General features: G+C 40.3%; 1 protein-coding gene across 1 annotated transcript; it reads left to right on the top strand.

Moving 5' to 3' along the window:
* Positions 1–4,044: 4,044 nt before the first annotated feature.
* Positions 4,045–9,550, top strand: PKIB (cAMP-dependent protein kinase inhibitor beta). The gene is made up of 2 exons (XM_019613016.2): positions 4,045–4,219; positions 8,667–9,550. The coding sequence occupies exons 1-2, from the start codon at positions 4,072–4,074 to the stop codon at positions 8,750–8,752; spliced, it is 234 nt and encodes a 77-aa protein (XP_019468561.1). The 5' UTR covers positions 4,045–4,071; the 3' UTR covers positions 8,753–9,550.
* Positions 9,551–21,423: the final 11,873 nt, after the last annotated feature.

Below are 21,423 nucleotides of genomic sequence, written 5' to 3'. Positions count from 1 at the left end.
TCTACTAGAGAGAGCAAAACCAGTATTTTCAATCTGTGTAAGACAGTGAAAAGATCAGAGAGAAAAAGATCCTTCACAAACACGTATGGTGATGATTTATCTACTTCCTAGCAGAGAGGATGAGGAAGAGACAGCGCTGACATTTAACGTGGATCATAGTACTTGTTACAATTGAGCATTGTAAAGCATTTTTCCCTTGATCCTCAACATGAGTTGTTTCAGGAGAAGCATTTTTTCTTTCCCTTTGTCATTTATTTAAACAAATTCTCATCAGCTTCTGTGACTTGTCCCTCAAAAGAGACCGACAATGCTGCTGACAAAGGAAAACTCAAAGATTAACTGTCTCACATAGACAAAAACATGCTGGTAGTTTTCTTTGAGGAACTTTTTTGCTTATGAATCTTTTCTTCTGTTGGTAGCCAGTTTGCACAAGCAGAGCACTTCCTACCCCCTTGTACACGAGAGTGGTCAGCTGTGCAGCTGCGTGGTCCTGCAGGCATTTTGGAGGGCTATTGGAGAAGTTTAACTCCTCACTCCTGAAAACCCCTTAACACTGTGTCATGGCCCAGTAATAATAACCAAGTTAATCTGGTGCCATGGAGTACTGGTAGAATACTTGATGGCATAGTTTTTGTAATTTATCATGACAGCCCCTTGGATTCTAGTTTAAGTAGGAGAGCTTTTTTGGACGTCCACCTGGCTTCCTCCTGTTGACACTTTGCAAACAGCCACCTTCCCTGTGCGATTCATGTCCCACTCAGTACCTTTCTGTGTCTGGACCACATGGGTCTTGCTGTGATAAAATAAGAGAGGCAGGGAAGCAGGCAATCTTTTGCTCTAGCAATCTGTCACTCTTCTTTTACAACTGTGTGCCAGTAGTGTAGTGAGTGGTAACATGGGAGGAACATGACAATAATTTAGAAGCTGAGAGAAGCAACTGCATGCTGGCATTGGCAAGGTATGTGTACATTTATCTTGGGTAAGAGTAGAGAAAAATGAGTGCAGTGAAGCTGCAGGAGATGTTGCCAGCAGGAGGAATGGCATTGGGAAAATTGCAGCCTTGCACACTGTGATTATTATTTACCCTGTGAGGAAGCAAGAAAAGTGCTAAACATAACACATGCAAGAAGATGCCTGCCTCAAAAAGGTAGTTTCTTCCTGAGGGAAATATTAAAAAAATTAAAGCTAGAAGCAGATAAAGAGCAAAGGAACTAAACTATTGTAAGACAGCAGAATGAAACTGAACTAATTTCTTAGAATTGAAGAAAGAAATGGCATTTGGCTATAGTACAGTAGAAAGATATTTTTGAATATGGTCTGTTGAACCTTTGGAGTTATGTTTTGATTTATATGAATGTAAATGGACCAAAATTTTGATTTATATCATCAATTATAAGCCTACTGGAGTAGTCCCTTATCTTTGGAATATATTTGGACAGTGTCCTGTGTTCAGACCTTTCCTGTCCAAATTAGAAGCGTGCTAGCTCAGTGAGAAGCCCTTGGCATTTGAACTCAGCCTTCTCCTCATCTCTGATACCTGAAGTTTGGTACAAAAAAAGTGAAGGTGAAACTTTTAATGGTAACTGCTATTCAGAAGACAGTATACTTTTATTATTTTTAGATAGCTACATTTGAATTATGCCCACCAGTCTGACAGATGATGGGCTGATTTTCTGCCCAACAGATGTTCCAAGATTTGTCTCTGCATGCTTTTTAAATCAAGTACATAAATCAAAATTCACGTACATGGAAGCAAGTCAGACTGTGTCCTTCATCATCTTTGCCTTGTGTTGTGCACAGGAGGGAGATTACATCAGGGAGAAAATGAGAGCCTGGGGGGAAAATGAAGAAAAAAGAAAAAAAAACAAAAACAAGACAGGCTTGAGAAGGTCTTTGCTGTGTCTTAATGTCAGTCTGTCGATCTTTAAATGAGTAGCAGTCAGCCCAGAATCGTGTTGTCCTACCAACTACATGACCTGAACTGAATGTGCAAGCACTTTGGCCATGCTGATATTTTGTCATTGGGAACGAAGCTTAACAGCTTTATCCAGCAAAGGAAGATGCTGAGTGTTTATTGTTCTGAAGTGTAATTTACAGTGTCTTGCAAATCTGAAGAAATATATTTTGGACACCTACAGTTAAGTAAATATGAACACTCAGAAAAAAAACAAAACAAAACAAAAAAACAAAACAACCCATGAGACTGTGTCCGTGAATTTGGATTCATTCTCCTTATTTTGATATTTCTTGTAAAGTGTCAAGCTCATTCATTTTAGTGAATACACAATATAATGCTGTATCTAAATCAGAATTGTGATCCATATATTTTGTATATTTTCTCAACATTGGATGTTCAAATTTTTGTATTGCTTCAATGTTTTTGTTACTTGTGCAAAGGATTCATTTGGACTTGATCTAACTTTTTTCACATAAGATGGGAACTTCAAAATCTCAAGGTCAGAACCTTTAATCACTGGCTTTATTTATAAAGTTGTTTATTTGCATCTTTCAGATGTGGAGATTTTACTCATGTCATCATTTCCTGCCAAGGAGGATTCATTTATTTTATTATTCAGTATTCAGAGATATAGAAATAGTTAAGAATATTTATTATTGTAGTTGGAGTATCACACATGAAAAGAAATTTGAGAGAGAAAAGGAAAATGCTCTTTGTTGTTGATATACAAGGGCAGCATCAGTAATTGAAGTGCTGCTGCTTCGTTCTTACACATCAGAATAGGTTATGTTTGATTTAAAGGTCTGCCTCAGTTTTTCTATCCATGAAAGGAGAGTACCAATAATTTCCAACCCTAGCAGAAATTTAGAATGGTGATTGTGATGCTCTATTTCTTACATGAAGAACAGTAAAAATGGAACTTTGAACTTTGCTTATCTAATTCTTATTCTAAATACAGGCAGTCATCAGTCAAGCTGGTAGTCTTTCATCAAATGGGTCTCCAACCCCATCTGTATACTTTCCTACATAATGTGCTGACTATAGCTTCACTAAGACTAAAGACAACATTCCTGTTGCACTCTACACAGAACTGCACTTATTTGAGCAAGTATTGTTTTTGATTGAACAGTTAATGGCAAATTATTAGGAATTACTCTGTTTAATTAATGGAAGTCATTATGTACAAATCTGGTATGATAGCCTTTTGTGGTACTTAATAAAACAGAGGTAATAGAAGTTTTCTCAAACTCCTTGCACGCTACATGCAATGAAGTATCTGCCTTCTGCTTCAAGTGCTCTCACTTCAGCTGCTGCCCTGAGGTGTGATCCTTCACACATGTCTATGCCTTAACCAAGGCCCATTTTCATCAGCAGGAATTTTCACATTCAATTCCACGAGCTTTGAGAAAACTTAGCACCATTGCTTCTGTTAAGCGCAGGATTGCGTTATTTATTCAGAAAAGGCACATGCATGAGCTGAAGTTAGACCAAACTAGTTATTTGTGTAGGAGCAGAGGAAGGCAAGTGGTTTGGTATTTGCAGGGTAAAGAAATCTTTTGCAGATTTTTATTTTTAGTTTGTTGAGAGGCCATTTTATACAATTTACTCCCTGTGAAAGGAATTTGTTGTAAAAACATCCTAAATAAGAGTCCAAACAAGATTCCTAATAAAGAAAACCTAATGGTTCACGGAGACAGTATGACTAAACAGAGTTTTAGTTCCCTTCCCCATGGCAGTGTGGGAAAAACCACTTGAAAGCAACACTCGGGTGGTAAGAAGCCACACAAGTGCCTGACAGAACAGTCTGTTGCTGACCTTATCTACGTGTTTCCTGTAGGTACACAACTGCTCATTATGCTCCTCAGTTGTGCAAATGGCACCATAAAAAAATGCACAGATGTTCTTCTCTAAGGCTTTAGCACCCAGCATTGAAGTACATGGCTTTACTAAGAAAAGACCCTCTGGGACAAACAAAGCCCATGGCTGTTGTGTTGATCTGGTGATTAGCATCCGGACTAAAGAAGCAGACCTGTTTCATGTTCCGATTCCAGGCTATACCTTTTTTGTTCTATTTGTTCTACCTGCAGATGTTGCTATGAGGAAAAGAGTCAGCAATGACTGATGTGGAGCCCCTGGTGACAGACTTCGCAGCATCGGGCAGGGCAGGCCGCCGGAATGCCTTACCTGACATCCTGGGCTCTCCTGCTGGTGCCGGGACCTCAGACTTGCCGCACAAACTGGCCGAGCTGTCTGTTTCAGAAGGTAGCACCTGTGTGTTTCAGAAGCGGGCATCTGCATGTAGCCATCCTTTGCTTTCTCCTTAAGACTTCTGGCACCATGTAATTTTGATGTCAATACCAATAGTTCTTTCTTCATTCAGGTTTAAATTCAGTCTTCCGAAGTAGTTTTGTACTCCTAACAAGACAAGTTAATTTTAACCCAGACTGAGTCTGCCATATCCACCCACAGACTCACTGTGCAGCAGTCTGGGGAAGGGTGCTGGGAACTGAATGCTGGCTCACATGAAGAAAAGAAACCACAGTTACATTGCTGGACAGCTTAGCAAACCACCATGCCAGCTATTAATTAGAGTCTCCTCCTGCTCAGGGATAGCTTAGCACAAGACAGTAAGCTGTGCTACTGATCCAATTACAGCTATCATTCTAACTTAGAGATAAAAATTAGGAGTGCTAAGTCCTCCTGCTAAGCTTCAGACTTTGCTGTCTGAGATCAGTGCTGCATTTCTGTGCTGATCAGTGCTGATGAAGTGAGAATAATAGGTTGCCTCTGAGCATGGGTTGCTCCTACTTTTTAAATCTTGATTTGGAAGAATATTTTTCTTCTCATGCCTGCCGCTGCCAAGGTTGGTCCCACTTCCAGAAGCAGCAATGGTCTGCAGGCAGCAGAGTAGGAGGCAAGCCTGTGCTGAAGGGTGGAGGGCTCATGAATTCCAACTGAAATAGGTTACAGGAAAATTCTCAAGCTCGAAGGGTGTATATCATGCTTCTATATTACTTGAAGCAGTGTTGAATTTGCATCCTCTTAAAGCACCATAAAATTGTGGGAAATTTTTTGATTACAAATTGTCCTTGCTTTGATCATTTCATTTATATTCATGTATTTGGGCTTTTGTAATCCAAGCCCATCTGGGGCCTGCTGAAGGACTTCTGGTGGTGAAAAAGAGGATAAGTAGAGACTCACTTCCAAGAGGAATGAGAAGAGAGACTGGATCACAACCTCCTCTCTTGAAAGGAAGGAAAAACATTATCTGAATGGGTGCTGGAAGGAGGCATTAGTTCTGCAAAAGGAAAGGCCAAGGATTTATGAAGAGGAGAGGACAGACATAAAAAAATGAAAGCCAGCAAGGACAGTTATATATGCCTAGGTTGAAGGGCAGTACTGAGGAGAACTGGGGGAATCTGGAAAAGCAGATGGAAGGGCACTGTGTTAAGAGTGCACACAAGGTTATGCAGGTCAGTAACAGCAGATGAGAAGCAGTTCAGATTCCTTGAATTTGAGACGTCCTTGCAGATGTCCTCTTTCTGATGTATATGATAGCAGCACTGAAAATCCATTCCAAAGTATAGACAGGCAATTAACATTTAATGCTTTCATTTTCAAGTATGTTCTTTTTAATTCTAAAAAGCTCTTCCATTTGGCACCATTGCACACAGTGACCAGGGGCCACGTTCCTGCAGTTGGGAACTGTTTCCCTTGTCAAAAAGGAAGCAGGTGGGAATTTGACACTGTGGAAGTAAAGCTCTTGGACTGGGAAGTCCAACCCATTGGAATATTCATTGCTATGCTATGAATAACTAACCTTTGTATTGCTTAGAGCAATTAACCGTGAGGGGCATACATAAAACCATGTTAAACAAAGCTCAAAAAATACAACAGTATAGATAAGTTCCTCATGTTTGTTTCATTTTGACTCTGGAAAATTGGAAATAATATACTTTTTAAGGCATGGAAAAATTTTCTCTGATACATTTTTTTCCTGCATAAAAGTAAACATGAAAGAGTGAGTGTCGTCATAAAAGAAATGTTACAGCATAAGATAGTAGAAGTACTCCAGACAGAGTAATCCTTTCCTGGTGCTCATCCAAGTGCATTAAGAAGAAATGAAACACAGCTACATTAGTTTGAGCAGAATGTACCAGTGCTTTCTTACAAACAAAAGGAGATTTGAGGAACAATTCATAGCATGGAATTATCCTTTGCTTTTTTTCATTGGCACATACCTGCACCAGAGCATGCCCAGAAGGAGTAATTGCTGTTATCAGTAGTTTGCAGTCATGATAATAAGTGAATGCAGGATACAGCTAGACACACTGTGACTAGTGGGCACTGCTTGGGGCTTTTGTGAATTGGGAATTCCGCAAGCATCAAAATGGGAATTACAGCCTCATTTTCTTGTCAGTTAAACTTCCAATTGGGCAGCAAGCAAAATTAGGAAAAGTCATCGAAATAAAAAGAAAGTTTACAAATTCAAATGCTGTGACTGGGAAATTCTTTGTTTGTGATACATTTGGGACTGTAATGGACAAAACTTGCTTGTCTTTGGATTTAGCAATAAGCTGTTAAAATGAAAGCCACTGCCAGCTCAGAACGAAGAGGTTGGATAAATGAGAAAAGCAGAGAAGATAGAACATGTGGCTATATAAAGCATGCCCTATTTTTTTCTGGCGATCCAAAAGATTCAGTGAAAACTATGGGGAATGGTGAGGAGGGCTCTCCATCTTGCTTCACATTTAGCTAATGCTCATTGGATCATACATTTCCTTTCCTTCTAAAAAGCTGTCACTTGCTGTCAGAGTGAAAGGTCAGAAACGGGATTTGCTAATACCTTCTGTCTGGTTTAGAAGATAAAAGAGACTTTGCATATATTCTTTATGAAAATGCAAGGACCATTGCATACAAATTCCTGTGCACTCTGGACATTCCACTAAATTAATATTCACTTTGAAATGAATGGAGATGTTTTGGCATCAGCTATTTTTCACAGAGCTCAACTCTGACAGGAAGGCTATTTGTACCCTACCCACCTCTGCTGATGTGTTAGTTTTGGAGAGTTGATACTTCCCAAAGGTGGTCTGATGGGAAGCCATAGTGGAACCATATTAAACAATCATAGAGTCATAGAATAATAGAATCATAAGATGTCCTGGGCTGAAAAGGACCTCAAAGATCATCTAGTTTCAACCCCCTTGCTATGTGCAGAGCCGCCAACTACTAGATCAGGTTGTCCAGAGCCACATCCAGCCTGGCCTTCAATGCCTCCAAGGACAGGGCATCCACAACATCCTTGGGCAACTGTTCCAGCGCGTCACCACCCTCTGTTGTGATATCAGTTGATATCACATAAAATTCCAGGATTAGAGAAGAATCTGCAAAAAGTTTGAGAGTAAAGAGGTTATACTGACCTTCTGTAATCTGCTTTAGGGGTTTGTTCTGCTAATAATTTATGTTGCTTGGTGAATATAATTCTAGGTAGCTGTGTATAACTCTCTAGATACACAGCAGCTTAGCACCTGTAGCACCTGTGCTGCCAAGTAAGACTTTGGATTTCCTCTTGCAAATTCTGTTTACCCTGTCTACAAAACTCCACTAATATAGGACATCAAGCCCCAGAGGCAGACAATAGAGGACATGACTCTGTAACCCGTTCCTTAACAGTCCTGTGCTATGTAATACTGAAGAATGTCAAATAACTGAGTTCTTAATTTACCAGTGTTAAACTATGAAGCTGACAAACCAGAGGCTGTTGCAGACAACATCAAGCAGTTTATTGTGTAGAGTGGTGTAGATGTACTGTGGTAAGCGGAGACTAATATATATAATATTGTCTGTTTGTGGTGTGTTAATGACAAATCTCCAGGGAAATTCCTGAAATTTCATCTCTTAGATTATGATTGTTAAATCAGATAGAAGTTGGAAGATGATACAATCAGATTTGCAGAAGCTACGGTCTGTCTTAGGTCTGAGTACACAAGCTGTTTTGTTACCGTTGCTAATGCTATGTGAGACTTGAGGATAATGTGAAAATAATTGTGCTTTGCAAGGAAATCAAGGCAAGAGGAGTTCTCACTTCTCAGTGAGAGAATATGGGCTTCAAAAGAGACAGAGCAGAATTCCACATATCTAATGATGACCATGACCATGAATCAGTTCTGCTGGTGTGCTTTTATTTGTACTAGCTATGTCATCATTCCATTCTGATCTATGAAAGAGTGAACTTCAAAATCAGAATTTAAAATATAATATATATATATATATATACACACACCCTCATCTTGAGAAAGAAAAGATTAATTCTGCTATGTTTTTAGTGGCAAAGAAGATCATACAAATAATGGGCGTGTTAATAAAATGTAATGTTCTCTACCAGAAACCAAATGGTGCTCAGAGGAGTGCTATAGTCTAACTTGACTTTGAAAACAACTCAGAAAAAAAGAAAAGTTATATCTGATCTGATGCTTAAAATTGATCAGAATGTGCAAGGAGCATGGAAATCAGCACCAATAGGAAATTGTTTTTGGACAATGTCTATGCAGGTTCTTTATCTTTTGAGTTTATCACTCTTTCCTTAGCACCCATGAGTTTGGTAATAAAGAGCCAATAGAAGTGATCGATAAGCCCAAATATTTGACTGTAATTAAAATGCTGTAAGAATGTGTGCATTATAAAAGTTTAATTATGTTTTTTCTAGATGAAGGAGCAGAGGGTGGAGAAGTATCATCATCCAAAGCCCTGCTGGAAAGTCAAGAGGCAGAAGGAAAGAGCAGCAATTCCTAATACCTAAGGACTGCTCGACTGATGAAGCCTGTCGACAGACTTTGCAGAGTTTCCCTGTGTTACCTAATTTGAAGTGTGGTAGCAACTGCAGCAGCACAGGAAAGACTTTCGTGACACATTTATATCTAGATAGCTTTAATATGGAACTACTGGTTTTTCTGCTGTCGTTCATCAGAAACAATGTTCTACACATCCAAATGGGAAGAGAACTAAAGAATGTATCTGTTCTGCTTTTTTTGTTTGTTTGTTTGTTTTTGTTTGTTTGTTTTTAATGATTACTTTATTCATCCAAACTAATCTTCTTTGGCAGTTTTAATGAACATAGATAGCAGATGTACCAGGTAATGATTACTTTAAAATAAAAGTCCTATTTCTTAATTTTCTAAAATAGCTTCTTTGTTACACAGAGGTGTATTCGCTCTCCTTTAAGATAATAAGTATGTATTAGATTACAGACCTAATCTGCAGTATATCTTCAGAGATTTTTGTTCTCATTAGGTATAAGTAGATGGATGTGACAAATAGGAAAACTAACTTTTTTTTCTCTCTTCTTCCTGACTTCAAAGCATTTTGTTTAGAACCTAAACTACCAGTGTTCATTTTTGAAGTCTCTTTACACTCTATTTAATTATGGCAGATCATCTCATCTATCCCACTCCTAGCAGTCTTGCTATTTCTGTCATTTCTGTTTTCAGGCTTATTATTGTAGCTGTTCATGTATATCTGAAATAAAATAGCCAAGTTTGTAAGTGATTAAAACTGTTCATCTCACTATGGAAATTAAACAGCTATCATATTTTCTGTCTTCTGTTGAATTTTTGATGTTTCTTTTATATGACAAGACTGAAAACCCCATACTTTATCTCATTTTTGCTTTATTGTTTGCTCCTGATGAAAGTGTTGCTGTGATTTTTACAGAGTTTTATCTATTGAAATGCTTTTGTGTGTGTGTGTGTGTGTGTGTGTGTGTGTGTGAGAGATGAAGGCCGTGCTCCTGAAACTACCCAGCATGCAGTCCTTCACTGTAGGAATCCAAGATTTGTGCACAGACACCCTTACTGCCGTCTAGAGCTGTGGCTGTTTTTTGTACTTTGTGAGACTTGACCAATACTGACAAATGATTTTGTTTACCCACACAGTCTCTCTGCTGGACTGGGGCAAGATGGAGGAAGTGTCCCACATAGGCACATCACACAACTGACTGATATTCCACCTACAAAATATTTGTGAATTTTATGGCTGGTGGACATCTTGCAAGAAGCTTTTCTACACAGCTACCATTCATAATAAGCATTTGCATTTACTAATAGGCTGTCTTTTGGGGACCATTCAGTAAAGGGTAGATTTTATCCAGCTGAAGCAACACTGGGTTCCCTCCAGCTATCTGTGCTCATTCAACATGTGCAACATCCCAGAATTACTTTCAAGTTTGGAACAGGAAATAACATACTCCACTGTAGCAAAACGGGTGGCTTAAGACAGGCTGAAAACCTGAGCTAGCAGAGGACAAAAGTTAAAAACCACAATGGATGAAAAATTAACTGTTTGTGGTGCACACTTTTATTCTGTGTTACAGTCCTTTTCTTATACACCAGCCTCCTTTATAGCATCAGGACACATGAAATGTTCAATTTTCAGAAGTTAAGATGATCCAATGGGATTCAAATAGTTGAGTATTACTGAAGCAGAATTCCTCATACGCTTTAAGTGGAGCATATGTTAAAGTGCTCTTCTGGGTCACGGCCTATATTGAATTCTTCCTTCACAGTTGCAGCACTGGATATATTTAGAATTTTCTCTTACATTAAACAGACACTAAAATTTGGGTTACAGGAACAGATACTTAAATATTTTTCTACCTTGAAAAGCTTTGAAGGCTTTTTTTTTCTGCTTTTTTTTTTCCTATTAAAATACCAATCATGTGAACCAATTAAATTTAGCAAATTATTCATGTGTTAAACCATGTATAAAATTACTCAATAGACATACATACATACAACTACTCACAGATATTGAACTTAGAACCTTAACCAGGGCGATAAACAAATAGAAGAATTGGTGCTTACTTTGCTCTTGAGCTGTATGAACCCGTCACTGAGAGTGTAGAAAGAAGGTTTAGAAGAAACTCTGCATAAGATGTAAAGACAAACAGGAAGATTTAAAATGCAACTCAGTTAAAAACAATTGGTATGAGAGACATTGTGCTGAAAATTTTGGTCCAGAAGAATTAATTAGTTCTGTATTACTCCTCACTCAGGCAGGCAGGAGTTAGCCAAGCCCCTTCTCAGCTCTTTGGGTACCTCAAGGCCACGGTGCCCAGGAGTCAGGGGTTTAGGCAGGGTGCTGTCTGAAGTACAGCTAGAGTTGGGCAAGCTCTGGTTCCTTTTCTTGCTGGTATCTTGAAGATAGACAGTAACTCCTGCTGGACTTCAGCTGTGCCTGTAAAGAGTTAAGTACTTCTGAATACTCCCTGCTGAGCCAGTTTATCCAGTTTTAACCAATATCCAGGAGATACCACCTTCCTATTAGCTCAGATAATGAATAATTAATGATAGTGTTTTCTCTTAATCCATATAGTTACAAAGTTATGGCCACGAATCAGCAGAATATTTTAAAATATGCTAAGCTTTAAATGTAGATTAGTCTCACTGAAGTAAATAGAAATAGTGCTTAAAATTAGGTGCATATTTAATTAACTTGATAAATTACAGCAGCAAACTTCTATTAAGGCTAATTTTGTACTATAATGCATTAATCCCAATTTCCATTTGCAGCAAGTGCAGACAGGTAATGGCATCTTTTTCATCAGCATATAAGCACCATCCTGGGCTTTTATAGAGCCAAGACATTTATTTTAGTACCAAGCAAAAACAGTAACTTTGTTGTCTCCAAATTTCAGAACTCAGTGAGGTAATTATTAATTCTCAGCCACTCTGCATATTTAAAAAAAAAAAGGATAGAAAATAAAACTCTGTAACTTAATTGTGCATACATTAGAAAATTTAATAATTTAGATTCTTTGAACACATAAAAAGTCGGCCTCACTCTTTTTCAGATATCATTAAGAAGGTAATTTTCTTTGGTTCAGCTGTTCATCATCATGAGCTCCATGTAAGAGGCAAGTGAGCATGCTGAAGCACATCTTCTGTTATTATAAATTAGGAAAGTTCCATTTGTTTTCTGGAAGGCAATGAAGGAGTAAGTAGATTTTAAGGTAGGGGACTGATTATTAGAACAATCTAATTTATGCTTATTTGCTATGATTTCTCATTTAGCTACCTCCATCTGTGCCACATACTATCATTCTGGTGTAACTGCATTGGCTGAGCTTTTAAAAATAAATGCTGGATGAAATGACCATCAAAGCAATGGTATACTTTATAAGAACTTCCAAAGCATTGATAGTAGAGTAATATATAGGTCATATCCAGTTGTCACTGAAGAAAAAGACTGTTTTATATCAACTGCAGTTTTAACTCAAGAGTTACTAAGTGTACGGAAAATTCTCCCATTCTGTAAAGTCCTTGAACAAATACTCGAAGCAAGGAAACTACTCATTGGAAACATCATATACTTTTGCATTGTCCAAGACATTATATTTGATTATATGGACCTATGATCCTACTCACAGTGACCAATTCTCTATTGCGCAGCTTTCACTCTGGCTCATAACAGAGCACTAATGACTTACACGTCTTTTGCATACATAGTATGTTTCCAAATTGGGCCTTGCAGATGAAGAGTTATGCATATAAACATTTTTTCAAATTTACCACGCAAGCCAGTAAATTTCAAAGTGTATTTTAATTCGTTAACTCACTTCATGAATGCTATTAATAAACAGATGGGGATAAATGATAAGCCGGCTGCTATGTGCATATATACCATGTATTTATTTAAATAATCCTTAGCTTCTTCTGTGTAAGAGTCACATCAAAATATTAGCTGATTGTTAATTTTTGCTTGTTATACCAGTATATTTATACTTATACCACAATGGCCTACTGTTTAACAATAGGATATATGGAATTATATCTTCTATATCATTCCCAAATAGTGAGAGGATACACAGTTATTAACGTTGATAAATACAGTGGTGATCATATGGAGTCTTAACTGTGCTTGCATTAGTTAACAATGACAACACAGCAGTGGCTATAAGATATGTAATCCACACTTTACCATCATCTACATATTTCAGGATGCAGCAGATTACTTAAGGTTGCTTTGTATTCCTTTGTTCTGCCCGCTGGTGCTTTGTGTGTGGTAAAACACACAAAAGGAAGAATTAAAGAGTCAGAGATTTCTATACCGATTTCTCCACCAGTTTTGCACAGGCTATATTTACTGTGCTGAAAGCTGCAGATCTGCTGTGAATACTGAAGGGTCCCCAGGTCCGCCCAGCACAGACCTGAAGGGCTGAACCCACTGGAGTGCACTGGTTGTGCTATCCAAAGCGGTTTGACTGAAAGCAGCAAGGGCTTAACTGTCCTGCCATCTAGTGGGATCTTCAGCCTGCCAGGTAGCCTGCTTGAATAAACTGAGTCTGGTGGTCAAGAGACCTCAAAATCAGCGAAGTGCAAGGTAGCTAGTCTGGCTAGAGGTTCACAGAGTCACAGAATCACAGAATTGTAGGGGTTGGAAGGGACCTCTAGAGATCATCGAGACCAACCCCCCTGCCAAAGCAGGTTCCCTACACCAGGTCGCACAGGTAGGCGTCCAGGCGAGACTTGAATATCTCCAGAGAAGGAGACTCCACAACCTCCCTGGGCAGCCTGTTCCAGTGCTCCGTCACCCTCACCGTGAAGAAGTTCTTACGCACATTCGTGCGAAGCTTCCTATGCTGCAGCTTATGTCCGTTTCCCCTCGTCCTGTCTCCACGTACCACTGAAAAGAGACTGGCCTCACCGCTATGGCCGCCACACCTGAGATATTTATAAACCTGGATCAGGTCCCCTCTCAGTCGTCTTTTCTCTAGGCCAAACAGACCCAGTTCACTTAGCCTTTCTCCATAGGGGAGATAGGTTGAATGTGTCCAGTTTATTTGAGGCACTCACTGAGGTTTTTTCTAGGGGTCCATGCATCTTGTAAGAGTCAGTACCTCAGTGATCCTGAGCACGCAGAAAGGTAACTGCAAAGAGCAGTCTCTCATCACTGAGAATATTGTTCTAATGGTTTAAGTAGGCCTGGGAAAATAGCCTAGCTAAACACTCTCAGCCATACAGTGCTGTCACTGCTCCTTCCTGGTGTCACTTCCAGCTCACTCTCTTGCACTGTGTCTGCCGCCTCCACTCTGAAATTCCCAATGGAAATTCACACTGCATGTCCAGAGGCAGGATGTTGAGCTTAGGCACCAGGAGAGTGAGCCAGCCAAAAGCACGTTCAACTTGTAAACTCCACAGCAAAACATGGCTAACTCTGTCTTGCAGCCCACAGTGTTACATCCCTGCTCTGTGCTTTGGGTCAGGGTGCCAATACCACCACCTGACAGTTTTGATTTTTTCAAGGAGAACTATTTCACCTTCCCTACTTGAAGCTGTTCTATACTGGGTAATGATTAGCAGTAAGTGGAGACCTGCTATTTTATTATTTCACTTTATCTCCCTGCTCAGCTGGGGGAGAACCACTCACGAGGCCGGGCACGAGATGGCGCCCGAGCCCGCGCCAGACCAGCGGCCGGGGCCCTGGAAGTGTTCACTGCCGCGCCCGCCTCAGAAATGGCAGAGATTGGTTCTCTCCCTGTAAGAACCAAAGGGGAGAGCTGCGGCAGCGCCCCGCAGCCCGGCCCCGGTAGGGACCCACAACACGCTCCGCAGGGGAGCCGAGCGCTGCCGGCAGAGGGCGCTGCCGCCCGCCCTGCTGAGGCCGGGTACGGCTACCGCTGCTAACAACCGGTACAGCCGGACTGCGTCTCGTCGAGCGGGTACCCTTCTGCTTGGAGCATCCAACCAATCTGCCCATTCCGGTCCTTCCCTGTGCCCGAATTTCATATTTAACGCCATTCAAAGCTTGCATCAATCTCATCGCTGCCTCTCCTCAGTGCTCGCCCCTTGCTTTGCTCACTTAGACCCCCTCACGCCTCCTTATGTCCAATATCACCAGGTAGTGCTTTAAACAGCAACCTGAGTGGTGCAGTTGACACAACAGAAAGGAAGGGATGCCGTCTAGAGGGACCTGGACAGGATGGAAAAGTGATCCACATGAACCTAATGAGGTTTAACAAGGGCAGGTGCAAGGTGTTGCACTTGGGTCAAGGTAATCCCAGATTCTCTGGGGAAGAATTCATTGAGAGCAGCCCTACAAAGAACAACTTGGGGGTTCTGGTGGATGAAAAACTGATCATAAGCCAGCTGTGTATTCTTGCAGCCCAGGAGGCTAACACTGTCCTGGGTTGTATCAAAAGAAGAATGGCCAGCAGAGCAAGGGATGTGATTGTTCCCCACTGCTCTGTCCTTGTGAGGCCCCATCTGGAGTACTGCATCCAGGCCTGGGGCCCCCAGCATAGGAAAGGTGCAAGGATGTTGGAGGGCGTTGTTCAGCTTGGAGAGGAGACCTTCCAGTTCTTAAAGGGAGGTTATAAGCAGGAGAGAGACAGACCTTTTACATAGCCTGATAGTGACAGGACAAGTGGGAATGGCTTTAAACTAAAAGAGGGGAAATTTATGTTAATTTTCAGAAAAAAATCTTCATTCAGAGGATGGTGAAGCACTGGCACAGGCTACCCAGAGAAGCTGGGCCAAATCTCTTGAGGTGTTCAAGGCCAAGTTGGATGAGGCCCTGAGCAGCCTTATCTAGTGGGTGCCAGCCCTGTCCACAGCTTGAGCTGTAACCTGAATAGTCTGTCTTGGGCACTTGAAGTTGCTCTAGAGAAAAAGTAGCACGTGATCATGCAAATAGAGCTGGTTTTGCAATGTAAGGAAGTGCTGAAATAAGTTTATCCCAGGCATGTCCTTTTAGACAGCCTTTGAACTCTTGACTTCTTTTTTTTTTTTTTTTTTTTTTTAACATGGGCTTTCAGGAGTGGAAATTTCTAGCTAAGTGTATAAAAGATAGAATGAAATAGTGATATGTAAGAATGAAGATAACTGAAGTTGGGGAGACAAAGGACAGTGAGTAGGATTAAAGGAGAGAAAGCTGTGTCACTTCCCTCTGCAGTCCTTTATTAAGCAAAGCAGCCAAGCTCATCTTGGCATGAGTGAATCAGACCTGCTCCTGCACTATTCCTTGCTTCCGGACTCTGGATGTCCTTAGCATTGGCTGTAGCTCCCACCACCTGCTCAAGGAAGTTTCAAAGGTCTGGAGGAAGATGCTATTAGAAGCCGTGTTTAACTATTACAAAATTAGTTAAGGAGCTTGTGGTAAACAGAGTCTCTAGGTTATGTTTACCACGGTTCCATGGTGGAGGAGATATTTTGAAACATGAACATGGATGCATAAATTTAAAGGAATAGTAGATGTATCTATACATCTCCACTTGGCAATTGCCTCAGGACAGTCCAGGAAGTGAGTCCCATGATTATCCAGGCAGGGACTACATACCTAGTTTCCTTCTTATGCTTATATGCATCTTCTCCTGTAGCAGAGTCTGGATCTCACAAAGCATAATCCTACACATTCAGCTGGATGTGTCTTTAAGTCTCGTAGTCTAGACTTACTCATTGTGACTGTCTCATGTGATTTCTTGCATAATCCAGGATATGGAACTTCTCTGAATTACTTCCTTTATTACGTCTAAAAAAACATGTTTGTACCTGACAGGGATTAAATGTTTAGTAAGGTGGTTTTAAAGTTATTCTGGCACCTTACAACAATTATGAACTTTATTTTTAATATAAATTTGTCTAGACTTCTAGTTAGAAGCTTTCATAGCTTTGTATACTAGACTGAAGATCCAGTCTTATTTTAGTTTCTACAAGGTTATCTCCTAACAGCATAGATGATGAGTTTTCCCCAAGTTTGTCTTGTTATTAGTCCTTATTTAAAGCTAATAATAGGCTATTTAAACACTGCAATGCTTAAACTTGCTCTTGAACTTTATGTTTGAGGAAGCTTATGTATTTAGACTTGTGAAAACTGAGAAATAATTCAACAGTTTCTCACAAACCAATGTGTAAAGCAGGGATATGTTTGCACTATGTAAATTAATTGACAAGGAAGGTATGTAATTATATCTAGGTCACCTACCGGGAGCTAACATTTCAGAAGTACTTCTGCCTGATCTGTGACAGGCATATTTTCCTTAAAAACAGACCCATAAATTGATAATCTAATTAAATTATTTATCAAGACTGTGGAATTCAGCATTTTTTCAAGGTTGCATTAACAATACCTGGATCCCTCTGCCAGTTTAGGACTTCAGAGGAAATGGCTTGTGCCACATGAGAGATTTTGAATCAGAAGAGGCAATGCCAGGGGGGTGTGGCTCAAACTGAGGGATGACTTGTGGCTTTGGCAGGCTGTGACTCCCCTATCAGTCCATAGCTGGATGAACAGAGAGGCATCCAGGTAATATCCAAACCTTCAAGACTGCTTATGTTGAATGTCAAATATTCTCGGTAAGTATTAAGCAGCCTCCATGGCATATACTACATGAAAGGGCTGCAGAAAGATAATATATTACTTAGAGATTACCTGTATCTTTAATACTGTAGAATTTGGATTGCTGATGTTAAAAAGCATTCCCTATCTTTGTTATAATCACAGAATTGCAGAGGTTGGAAGGGACTTCAAGAGAACATTGAGTCCAACCCCTCTGAAGGTGCCCTACAATAGGTTGCACAGGTAGACATCCACACGAGTCTTGAATATCTCCATAGAAGGAGATTCCACCACCTCTCTGGGCAACATGTTCCAGTGCTCTGTCACCTTTGCCATAAAGAAATTCTTCTGCATGTTAGTATGAAACTTCCTATGTTCAAGTTTTAGGCCATTACTCCTTGCGCTATCGCTACACACCACTGAGAAGAGCCTGGCCTCATCCATTTGCCTCTTACCTCCCTTTAGATTTTTATAAACATTTATCAGATTCCTCCTCAGTCTTTTTTTCACCAGGCTGAACAGACCCAGGTTACTCACCCTTTTTTCATATAGGAGGTGCTCCTGAACCTTAATCATCTTTGCAGCCTTCTAGTGGACTCCTTGTAAGAGATCACTGTCTTTTTTTGAACTGGGGAGCCCAGAACTGGACACAGTACTCTAAATATGGCCATACTAGGGCAGAGCAGATGGGAAAGATAACTTCCCTTGCCAGGCTGGCTATGCTTTTTGTAATGCAGTCAAGGATACCATTGGTCTTCTTGGCCATAGAGTAATACAGAATCCTTAGATTCTGCTCCACTAATATTCTCACTGGTCTGTTCTGAACACAAAGGTCTACACAGGTGTTCCAGAATTGGTGCCAACTAGTCAAACACAAGCATCTATTCTGCTTAAACATGTGCACTATTCTTATTTTTATACAAATAGCATTATTTTAACTTAGTGTGTTCACCCTATTTATACGGCTTCAAAGTTTCACTCAGAGTCATTATTGCCCCTGCAATAATCATTTATATATTTTTTTCAACCACAGCTAACCTCACACTTAGCCATGCTGAAACTGTACAAGAGCTGCTCCAAAAGTAATTCCTCCTATTTTATTATGTTGGCCCACAGTGTCAGAGGTGGATGCTGGTGGTGTCTTTTTCACCAGGCATTTCTCTCTTTTGTTTAAACAGGGATTTCTGAAGAGCTGCATATCAATAGAGTGATTTTCTATGTGATTCTAGTGATTTTCTAGTGATTTTCTATGATCAGCAAATCTCTTAGACAACTAGAGAACATACGAGATAATTTTAGTTAAGGACATTCTACTGCCCTCTTTGCCATTAGATTTTTCTGCAGCACCAAAAATCAAATCACACTCAGCCCTGAAGCTACATCACCCCATCTGACATAATATCTACTAAACTCTAGCCCTTTCTGTATTACATTGACATCAGAGCTGCACAGAAGTCACATCAGGGCTTCATACAAGGTTAGAGCGTGCTGAGAATACCCTAGCCTGATCTATGTAAATGAAGAAAATGTTTACTTTCAGATACACGTTATTTTTGATCCACTTAATTCATATGTAGCTCCCTGTGTATTTCAGAATGCTAAGAGATTCCTCAAATTCCTGAATCAGTTGGGACCCTGAATCATGCTGGCTTTCAATGGAATTTTATACTTACAAGGCCTTGGTGTTTCAATATTTGCCTTCACATCAGAGGAGTTAGGATCTGGTATTACTTTGCATACATGAAAGCATATGAAGATGTTCTCCAGCTGCAGAATCTTTGCTGATCCAAACACAAAAATGTTTGAATAATGCAGTCAACACTGAATTATCTGAAATTCTTATAATGTAATATCCCCTTAACTATTGACCAAACTCTACAGAGTAATATCTTATTCCTGGCTATTGTACTACAAGGATGTGAAATGATAGGTTTAACTGAGTTGCTTTAGGAAGAGAACTCCTCCTGTGTTAGATCTGCAGAGAGACTTGGCAGAAGGCTAGATAAACCTTTCTTCAAGCACTATTTGCACCAATTTTTCTACTTTTCCATAATCAATATACTAAGCCTTTTGTGATTGGCTGCATTAGTTTCTCAGCAGCTCCCAGCACTGAGTATGAGGTATTCATGTATGACAACTTGCTTGGTCAAACTTTGCCATCGCAGTTGCCTGGTGACAGTTTTGTGCTGCTCTCCTTCTTTTTTTCCCCTGAACAAGTGAATTTTTTTAAGGGCTGAGTGGAGCTGACCTGAGGCTGCTCCTCTCATTCTCGGAATGCCTGAGGACATGTGAAGCAGGGCTTGAACAGGAGGGGAAAAGTAGCAAAAAGCAGGTTTTTTGTCCTGTATTCAAAGGTTGAAGGTTAGACCAGTCCCACATTCACCCTGAATGACCTTTGGGAGTGAGGGTTACTCATTACATAGTGCTGTCTTGCTGCAGTATTTTCATCTTTGAGATTGTCCTTTCACAGAGATTTCAAATGTGCCTACTCAACACTGCTCAAGTGGCGTAAAGAGTTCAGTATAAATGAGAATATGTCCCCAGGTGGCCAGAGGGAAATCTCTGGAGACACTATTCATCACATCAGTTTTTCTGTGCTATGGCATATGCAGTCTGTTGAAACCTTCACAGTCTCCTCAGAGTTTAACAGGAACTCTAAGCTTGTCTCTTGTGCAGCAAATCATACAAGGTCAGTATATTTCACACTGCTGTATGATTCCAGAGAAGAGAAAAATGTTGCTATAGGCCTTGTACTAGCTGTTGACATTAACGCAACTCTGACATAAGGACCTACAAGGCAAGGCAATGGAAAGTGTTTCTGGCTGTGGTCACCCCAGATATCAGTAATGCAACACTTCTTCTTGCAGGTTTATCCTGCTCCCAGGTCATCACCACCATAGACAAGTGGGATCTCACTATCATAAAACCTAGTGCCATGTCCTTGGCAACCTGACTAAGAAGCAGAAGGAATGTGGACATTTTATCAGACCCTGTTTAACATCCGAAGCATGGTACAAAGTGTGAAAGCGTTATTTTTACTGAAGACTAAATACTTGTCTTAACTAAAAATGTTGAGAAATCCTGGTAGAACTGAGCCATCAGTGTAGGTGTGATTGCTTAAACTAAGTTGGATCCTAAAGTGGCTGCCTCCCAGGGGCCAGGCTGCAGTGCTGCAAAAAAAGAATATACAAGACAGAAGAATCTTTGAACTGTCCAGCAACCAGCTGTGGCATTGCTTCACTTTTACGAGTTTTCAATCCTGCAATATCCATGAGGCTGTTTCTGTGCAACAAGACCCAGAGAGTGAAGAGAGCAAGGAGACCTCCCAGGGCTCTCTGCATTCGTGAAGAATCAGAAGCAGCAGCACCAGAAGGATCAGCAGAGACTCCAGGGCTTCTGCAAATAGTATCTATTTGAGCATCTACGTCCATGATGCTCTTCCTCTCCCTGTTTTTGATCACGAGTTGAAAAGTCTTGGAAATACAGCTCAGAATGGTTGAAAACTCACAGAAATAAAGGTTCAGAAAGCTCAGAAACAAAGGAAGTCAGACATAAACCAAGGAGCTGCGGGAGGGCATGCGTAACCACTGACACTTTATGTCTCTGCCTGTACTTCAAATAAAGGAGATGGAAAATTAAAGAGAAGTAGTCCCTATCCTTAGTTAGGCTGTCAAGACTAACAAAAGTTGTGCTTTGTGGTGTGAGGATTTAGGATTGTATCCAAGGGGTTCAGAGAGGAGTTAATTCTTCTGAGGACAAGTAAAAAGTGATAAATCAAGCATCAATGCCCAAGACCAAAGAAAGTTGCCACAGCACAAAAGCCTGAAAGAAAAGCTAATGACAGCCTAAAAACAATTTTGAGAAGACTAATAGTTATTATGGCTGGACCAGGTAGACAGTTGTTGAGGTTTTATTTCCAAATCACAGAAAATTGCCTTCACTTAGCCCCTGAGCTTTGCTGTGAGAACTGAGAGCTGGAATCAAGGCTGTGGAATCCGGTCAGTAAAATCTTCCAAAAAGCTCGTCCTACTGAGCTGGGCAACCTTCTGCAAGACACAAAAGGGACAGGCCCCAGTGCTTCTAGTGAATTTCAAAGAACAAGTAGAAGAAAGAAAACTCTCCATCCAGATGGA

This window comes from Meleagris gallopavo, chromosome 2 (assembly GCF_000146605.3).
Source record: "Meleagris gallopavo isolate NT-WF06-2002-E0010 breed Aviagen turkey brand Nicholas breeding stock chromosome 2, Turkey_5.1, whole genome shotgun sequence".
Lineage (NCBI taxonomy): Eukaryota > Metazoa > Chordata > Aves > Galliformes > Phasianidae > Meleagris > Meleagris gallopavo.
The sequence above is the reverse complement of the archived record's forward strand: the minus strand, read 5'-3'. Positions and strand labels throughout refer to the sequence as shown.